The sequence below is a fragment of the Aplosporella prunicola genome (genome assembly GCF_010093885.1).
Source record: "Aplosporella prunicola CBS 121167 unplaced genomic scaffold K452scaffold_88, whole genome shotgun sequence".
Lineage (NCBI taxonomy): Eukaryota > Fungi > Ascomycota > Dothideomycetes > Botryosphaeriales > Aplosporellaceae > Aplosporella > Aplosporella prunicola.
This window is the reverse complement of record NW_022983616.1, coordinates 1-8,062: the sequence shown is the minus strand read 5'-3', so window position 1 is coordinate 8,062 and position 8,062 is coordinate 1. Positions and strand designations below refer to the sequence as shown.

At 51.2% G+C, this 8,062-nt stretch overlaps 4 protein-coding genes across 4 annotated transcripts; 3 read left to right on the top strand and 1 right to left on the bottom strand.

Moving 5' to 3' along the window:
- Positions 1–408: 408 nt before the first annotated feature.
- Positions 409–2,202, top strand: K452DRAFT_330104 (uncharacterized protein; the record flags this gene model as incomplete). Its single annotated transcript, XM_033545097.1, has 5 exons — positions 409–470; positions 535–985; positions 1,057–1,381; positions 1,589–1,645; positions 2,123–2,202. 5 exons carry the CDS (start codon positions 409–411, stop codon positions 2,200–2,202), a joined length of 975 nt encoding a protein of 324 aa, XP_033391370.1.
- On the top strand, positions 2,160–4,181 carry K452DRAFT_281196 (uncharacterized protein; the record flags this gene model as incomplete). Its single annotated transcript, XM_033539483.1, has 6 exons — positions 2,160–2,491; positions 2,541–2,604; positions 2,652–3,028; positions 3,076–3,496; positions 3,546–3,697; positions 3,742–4,181. The coding sequence occupies exons 1-6, from the start codon at positions 2,380–2,382 to the stop codon at positions 4,179–4,181; spliced, it is 1,566 nt and encodes a 521-aa protein (XP_033391369.1). The 5' UTR covers positions 2,160–2,379.
- Positions 4,182–4,470: 289 nt separating this feature from the next.
- K452DRAFT_281193 (uncharacterized protein) lies at positions 4,471–5,572 on the bottom strand. Its single transcript, XM_033539482.1, has 2 exons — positions 5,507–5,572; positions 4,471–5,452 (listed from the first exon to the last, which is right to left on the bottom strand). Exons 1-2 carry the CDS (start codon positions 5,562–5,564, stop codon positions 4,509–4,511), a joined length of 1,002 nt encoding a protein of 333 aa, XP_033391368.1. The 5' UTR covers positions 5,565–5,572; the 3' UTR covers positions 4,471–4,508.
- A 275-nt stretch (positions 5,573–5,847) lies between these two features.
- On the top strand, positions 5,848–8,062 carry K452DRAFT_322925 (uncharacterized protein). Its single transcript, XM_033544576.1, has 5 exons — positions 5,848–6,055; positions 6,108–6,171; positions 6,220–6,599; positions 6,650–7,219; positions 7,274–8,062. The coding sequence occupies exons 1-5, from the start codon at positions 5,959–5,961 to the stop codon at positions 7,747–7,749; spliced, it is 1,587 nt and encodes a 528-aa protein (XP_033391367.1). The 5' UTR covers positions 5,848–5,958; the 3' UTR covers positions 7,750–8,062.

Sequence of the window (8,062 nt, the reverse complement as noted above, 5' to 3'; positions counted from 1 at the left end):
TTTGATATATGCATGCATATGCATGCTTTCAAAGTAGATCGAAGTCGTAGATTTGCTGTCTTGGGCGGTGGACGGAACAGCCAGCTCCCAGGGCCCCATCCGGCAAGACGCGGAGGCGTTTTGGCCCCTATGGAACAGATTAGGGCTCCGCTGCCATTTCAGCCTTGTTGGGATCCACAGCGGGAGGGAGGCTTTCCCCGACCGGGAAATTCCTATTCGGGCCCCGGCTGGAGTTGCGGCTCCACAAAATTTTCCGAACGCCTTTCTGGAGGCCATCGAGGTGCCCGCTTCGGTCATGAGATTCGAGACTTTGTCCGACGGATATATTGTGACAGGCGAGCTCGTTGAGGCGGGCTCGTGGAAACTACAGTCGCTAGGTACTCGAATACGCTTGCAACTCAAACCAAAATGCCGCTTTTCCGCCCCTTCGTGCCCTACCATGTGTCTGCTGGCCAGACCAAAGTCGTAAAGTATGCATACCTAGGCATGCGCCGCACACTTCAACAAATGAAGCCCGCTTACACAAGCATACAGGTTCGGCGGCCTTCTGACCACGGAATTTCTGGAGCCGCCACCGGGTCGGTGCTTCCTCTTCCGGCAGACATACAAACACACGGTCGAGGGCGAAATTCCGGAGAACCTGCGGCGGCTGATCGATTCTCCCGAGCGGCCCAAGGGCCCGCTGCTCCACTTCCATCAGTTCCAGTCCGAGTACTTTCGCGTCGAGTCCGGCGTCATGGGCATCGAGGTCGACGGCGTCCACAAGAAGGTCTACCCCGAGGATGGCGAGATCTCCGTCAAGGCGGGAAGCGTGCACCGCTTTTATATCCACCCGGACTCGCCTGGCGAGATGACGGTGTATCTGAGCGCCTCCGACAGCGGCATGGACTACCAGCTCGATCGCATCTTCTTCGAGAACTGGTACGGCTACTGGCACGATGCGCTGCTGCACGACGGGAAATTGAACTTTATCCAATATTTGGCCGTGAGCCTCCTCCCTCTTTCTGCTGGTGTCAGGAAATGCATGCATCGCTCCAGCTAACCCCGCACGTCCAGATCCAAGATGGTGGCGACGCGTACTCGGTGCCGCCAAAGTGGGTGCCGTTCCGCCGCTTCATCGGATACTGGGGGAGCGTTGCTCTCGGTCGCTGGCTTGGTGGCCTGCTGGGGTACAAGCCTTTCTTCAAGGAGTACACTACCGATTGGGACTACGCCGTGGCCAAGATGAAAGGCTCGTGGTTCCAGCGCCACCTGGTTGAGGAGTCGTACAGCAAGGCCAAGCCGTGGGAGGAGCAGGTCGCTCTCGACCAAGGCAAGCCTTTGAATGCCGAGTACGAGCAGTGGACGGTTGATCTGACCGAGCAACCGCTGCTCACAAATGGTCATGCTACCAAGCCGGTGGTCAATGGTGTGAAGGCTAGAGCGGTAAGGGAAACAGTTTCTGAGGATTAGATTGCCATAGTCAACCTGTTGCTTTATGTATTGATTGCCGAGGAATTTGTGACTTGAAGAATATCGCATCCACCGATTCTAAATAGACGCTTTGTCTTTGAAAATCCCACTGCCAAACGGCTATGCTCACTACAAGAATATTTGAGGCCCATTGACTTCAAGCATGGCATCCTAAGGGCGATGGAGCATGAGTGTTTTGATGCACGAACACAGAACCGCGAGGTTTCCTCATACTGCTTTGAGGCGGCGTTTCATAAATCATTACCGTACATTAATTGCAGCGAACAGTTTTTATTATTCTCCAAAAAATATCAGGGTGGCCTTTTAGCCGGACATGATGACTTCGCTGTCGCTCACTCACATTGACCTGCTCACGTCTAATTATGAGGCTTTGCCGTGATTTTCGTATACCTCTGTTCGTATTCTTAGTGTTAATGATTAAACAGTGCGTTGACAGGTCTGTGCCCTTTTTCTCCAGCAACCAGGATGTGATGTCCAGTATCAGCTTGTCGGATAACTAAAAGGAGTAATCAGTGGAGTAAGCGGAGAAACCGGAGGTCAGGAACGACTGCGGGGGAGCACTTACCCGAAAATATCATCAACCTAACCTAATTCATTGCTGGCTACCGTAGAAAATCCACTCGGAGTGCGCTTTAAATGCATTTACTAGATCAGTTCAAGGCTTTTCATGCTACACATGCGGTCGGAGAAGCTGGAGTCCGGAAACAGCTAGGCTTCATACTCCGATAGCCCATTCTCCTCTATTCCCGTTATGGCATGAGTAACTGATACTGCAGTGACTGCCTTGTAGAGTTTTGATTGCCTCTATCGCTTTCCTTCCGGTGGCTTCATTGCGCAAATTCTCACATCCTCAAAAATACAAGACAAACCAGTTCTTTTGCTGGTATCATAATCGCATGTAGCATCATGGACTTGATTATGATGTACGGCACTGCTTGTGTTGCTCTTTTATCTCTGGCCTTGATTTCGCTGTTTCGCCTGCTGAAACTGGGCCGACGGGCCCCTGACATGCCTCCAGGTAGCGCGACTCCCGTGAACTACTATTCAGTTACTCACCAAACTTGTAGGACCTCATACGAAGCCGGTTCTTGGAAATGAGCACTTGATTCCTAAAAACAATGCGCACTTCATGTATGTTTCCATCAACCCTAAACTATAATCCAGACTGACAGGGGCAGTTTCACGGAATGGGCGAAGCAATACGGCGGCATTTACACGCTCAAGCGCTTTACCAACACAACCTTTGTTATATCCAGCCCCCACATGATTAAAGAACTGCTGGATAGGAAAAGCAGTATATACAGTCACCGTCCAGTCTCTCACGTTGGCCATCTTATCACTCACGGAGACCATTTGCTCCTGATGCAGTACGGGGACGAATGGAGGCGCATTAGGAAGCTGATCCATCAGTACTTCATGGAACCCATGTGCGAGAAGCAACATCTCCGGCTTCAGCATGCTGAAGCTACACAGCTGATGCATGAGTTCTTGGTTGCCCCCCAGGATCACATGGAGTATCCCAAGCGCTACAGCAACAGCATTACTAATTCACTTGGTACGTGACGCTCAAAGATATTGTCTTTCATAACTAATTTCTCGAAGTTTTCGGTATCAGGACGAAGACGCACCACAGCGACTACATGATCCGTTTGTTCTCGCTCATGAACGAATGGAGCGAAATTCTGGAATTTGGCGCGACACCGCCAGTTGACTCCTTCCCGCTTCTCAAGTTGATCCCAGAGAAGTTCCTTGGCAGGTGGAAGTCGCGTGCTACTCGCGTTGGCGACCTAATGACAGGTCTTTACACCGAGGTGCTGGATCGGGTTATCAACAGACGCGCGCAGGGCCTAAACAAAGGATCCTTTATTGACCGTGTCTTGGACCAGAACGAGAAAAACGGTCTTTCATGGAGCAAACTATACTTCCTCGGCGGGGTGCTCATGGAAGGCGGCTCGGACACTTCGTCTTCTCTTATACTCGCAATGGTCCGAGCAATGATTGAGTTTCCAGAAGTTCAAAAGAGGTAAGCAAAGCGCTCCTCTTTGCCCTCACTGCGCTGACCTGTTACAAAGAGCCCAAGCCGAGATCGATGCGGCCATTGGCGAAGACAGGTCCCCGACGTGGGCCGACTTTGCTAAACTCCCGTATATCAACATGATGATTAAAGAAAGTCACCGTTGGCGTCCCGTTAGCCCACTAGGTGTTTCTCATGCAGTGGCCGAAGGTGCGTCGCATCGACCATATGCCAAATAGCTGCTGACATGAAAGTAGACGATTGGGTTGGAGGCCATTTCATACCCAAAGGCTCGACCGTTGTGCTCAACGTCTGGGCCATGCACCACGACGAGGAGCGCTGGGAGAAGCCAGAGGATTTTATGCCTGAGCGCTTCCAGAGCCACCCGAAGCTCGCGTCTCAGTATACAAGCGACGGTCCAGGCCGCGATCACTTCGGGTACGGTGCCGGGCGCCGTGTGTGCCCTGGGATCCACCTTGCGGAACGAAATCTCTTCATTGCTATGGCAAAGCTGCTCTGGGCTTTTGACTTCCGGAAGCGTCCGGATGATAATGGCCAGGTCGAGTCGAGTATCGGCTTCCTGCAGTGCGTCCGGGACTATAAATGTATGATTACTCCCAGATCGGAAAAGAGAGCTGAGACTATCAGAAGAGAATTTGAGGAGGCTCAGGAGGTTTTTGAAGACTACGAATGAATACAGACTACAGCATCCATATCTACCATAGATGCACAGTCTTTACTTTTTAGCCTCACAAAAAAAACTCATCTTTCCTTCACAAATAGCATTAGCTAACGTCCTGTTTTAATTGGTATGTCGTAACCTTTGCAACACTACTATTTTACTATTTAAAGGTTTTACACAATGGTAGATTACAAACCGTTAGGCGCACCAGAAGATGATTCGCAGTCACACCGTACGACAGTGCGATTGTTTTAAACTAATGACCGTGGGGATAAGCACATGCATGATTGCTACACAGAATAACGCATATGATTGGTACCAGATTCCAAACTACAAACGCTAAACGGATTTTGCGCCAGTGTCCAACACCTTTGCAAGCCTCGGGAACAGCGCCACAGCTGCGCTAGTGTTGATAGCACGTGCGTAAGCCGCTTCCTTCTTCTCATAATCGTTAACCAATTTGTTCATCAGTCGAATCGCCGGCGTTGGCGCGTACGGAAAATCACTCCCAAACAGAACGTGCCCCGGCTTTGCGAATCCCTTCAGCAACTCCAGTGTTAAATGGCTGCTCGACAGCGCTGTGTCAAAGTAGAAGCTTCTGGCTTCTTCCAGGAAGTCTCTAGTGGACTTTTTGTGACCATCGGCTCCTTCCGCGGACGGGATGTAGGGCAGCATGGCCGCCGGTCGCAATGCAAGATAAGGTAGCGAGCCACCTGCGTGGGATAAGATGACCTTGACGTTAGGGTGCGAGCGCAGCGTATCCGAGACGATAAGATCGACAGCCGCTCTGGTAGTTTCATGCGGGTAGTCAATCATTGGCTGAGGGAGGAAGGGGTCCACCAAGGCCGTGTCAACTGGGTGAGTTGGATGGACAAAAACAACTGTGCCGCGAGAGTCGAGAAGGTCCCACGTGAAACGAAAGTCGGGGTGACCCAAGTAGTGATTATCGGAGCCATAGCGGGTGTACAAGATGACACCGTCAGCATGGAGGGTATCCAGGGCGTAGGTAAGCTCGCTGTGGGCGGAGGCTGGGTCCAGCAGGGAAGGAATACTGGCGAAGAAGCCGTAGCGCGTAGGGTGGGTAGAGCGGACATGCGCTGCAAACTCGTTGGCCTCGCGGCAAAAGCTGGCTTGTTTGGAGAGGGGAAGGATGTCGGCGCCGGGCGCTGTGATAGAGAGAAGAGTAAAGGCGATTCCTTCCTCATCATTGAATTGGAGGTCCTTGTCCAGTGTCCAATCAGGGACCTTCCATCCTGAGGGGTCACCGCCACCTTCCTGCAATGCTAAGGGGTATTAGTCAATTATTTCTCAAAGCGGGGTTTGTCGTAGCCGCATACCCCGCACGTAGAATGATGGTACAAAATGATGATGTACGTCAACCCGCTGGCTCGCCATGGCTAGCTGCATGAAAGAATCGCGCGTTTGGCTTTTGGCGGGCGCCTACCGGTTCAAATATATACGTGGCCACGTCACCCTTCTGTTCTGCAAGAGGGATTTTGTGGACCAGCTCCGGCAAGATTCAATTCGATTCGATGCAAGTAGCACAAGCGGAGTAGCAAAACCTGTTTCGTCGACATACTCCGGTTTACCCGTTTACCTTCTTCGGAACTGTTGTCACACTCCAGTAACTCCTTTTGTGACCAAACATGTCAAGTACTCCGACATAACGCTCCATTGGGACGCATCTCTGCGGTAGCGCCCATGCATGCTCTAGGTCAGACCTAGCTATAAACATCTTAATCGCCGTGGTTAAACGATTATCGTAAACTCTACGGCGTCTGTGTTCAACATGACTACTATGCTTTTTTTCTCGGCGATTGCCTTCGCACTGTACATGGTATACGGCGCATTCAAGTATGGGCATCGAAGAAAAGATATGCCCATCGGTAAGTACTGTATGAAAGACTCCATGCGCTAGCGATTTACAAATCCATATAGGGCCAAGGACCTTGCCATTCATCGGAAATCTACATCAGATGCCGAAGTCCTACACCCATGTCAAGTAAGGTCCCTTGTGGCCCAGGGCGGATAGGAAGCTCATGGCATACAGATTTACCGAATGGGCCCGTCAGTATGGAGGCCTCTTCACACTGAAGCTCGGAAATGCTACCATGGCGGTGATTACGGATCGTAGGATCGTCAAGTCTACCGTAGATAAGAGAAGCAATATCTACAGCCACCGACCGCCGTCCTACGTCTCCCACGATTTGATTACGAAGGGCAACCATCTCCTGGTTATGTTTTATGGAGATAAGTGGCGGACTTTTCGACGTCTTATTCACCAGCATCTGACAGAGAACATGGTGGAGCGGGTGCATTTACCCCTTGTCAACGCCGAAGCTGTCCAGCTCGTGCGTGACTACATGCTCTTCCCTGAGGACCATATGCTGCATCCGAAGCGGTTCAGCAACAGTATTAGCAACTCCATCGGTAGGACTGTCCCGTATAGCACCTACACTTGGGCCAGGCTGATAATCTAGTCTTTGGAATTCGAACACCACATGCCAGAGCGACGTACATGCGACGCCTGTACACGTTAATGGAGTCGTGGTCCGAGATAATGGAAACAGGAAACACTCCTCCTGTGGATATCTTCCCCTGGCTGAAAGCTATACCCGAGAAGATTTTCGGCAACTATAAGACCCGCTCCTTGGCTGTTGGGAAGCAGATGGAGTCGTTATACGAGGACATTCTACAGGATGTGTTGAAGCGGCGCGAGGTCCGTAATGCTGGTTCTTTCATGGACGTGGTCCTTGATCAGCAGGAAAAGACTCAACTGCCGAGAGACCAATTACGGTTTATTGGTGGTGTGCTCATGGAGGGCGGCTCCGACACATCATCATCCCTTATCCTAGCGATCATTCAGGCGCTAATCCTGAACCCAGAAGTTCAAGAGAAGGCCTACCGCGAAATCGCGACAGTGGTCGGGGAAGACAGGTCTCCGCAGTGGTCAGACATGGACAAGCTTCCTTACATCAACATGATTGTGAAAGAAGGACACCGCTGGCGACCAATCTTGCCTCTTTGTTTCCCGCATGCTCTGGGCCAAGGTAAGTCCTGTTACGGCTACTTTGTGGCGTTTGGTTCTCTGACACGACTTGTAGATGATTGGGTAGACGGCAAGTTCCTTCCAAAGGGAACAATTATTATCCTCAATGTTTGGGGCATGCACATGGACCCGAACGTGTGGGACGAGCCTGAGAAGTTCAACCCGGACAGGTACTGCGACCACCCCAAACTCGCCCCTGAATACGTCGCAGGCGGCGACTGGCAGAAGAGAGATCACTACGGCTACGGTGCTGGGCGGCGCATCTGTCCCGGCATGTACCTAGCCGAGCGAAACATGCTTCTATCCATTGCCAAGCTTATCTGGGCTTTCAAGTTCGAGCCACAGACTACACATGGCTTGCCGCAACCCGTGGATCCTGATCCGGTAACTGGATATCACCATGGGTTCTTGTACTGCGCAAAAGACTACGGTTGCAAGCCCGAAGTCCGGTCTAAGGCTATTAGGGAGACGGTTTTGCGGGAATTTAGCCAGGCCGAGAGGGAAGTCTTTAGTCGGTTTGATATTTCTTAATCTAGGGTGATGCAATAAACAAGCACCAGTTTGCCAGTCGCAATACTCACGTATATAGTACTCGTAGTAGCAGCAGCAGTTAAACGGCGCCTACACTAGGGTTTGACATCGTCTAGTCCGGCACGGGTAGTAGGCGGGACGAATAGCCCGCCGTCTATACGGCCTAGTAGAGTTGAGTTGAGTTGAGTTATATTTATTTACCCTGACCTATCGCCCTGAGCGATATGTAGGCTACGACTATTTAAAGAGTTTTGCTACTAGTTTACATGTGATTTGTTAATCTGGGAGGAAAAGGGAAGGTAAAAGGAGCGGA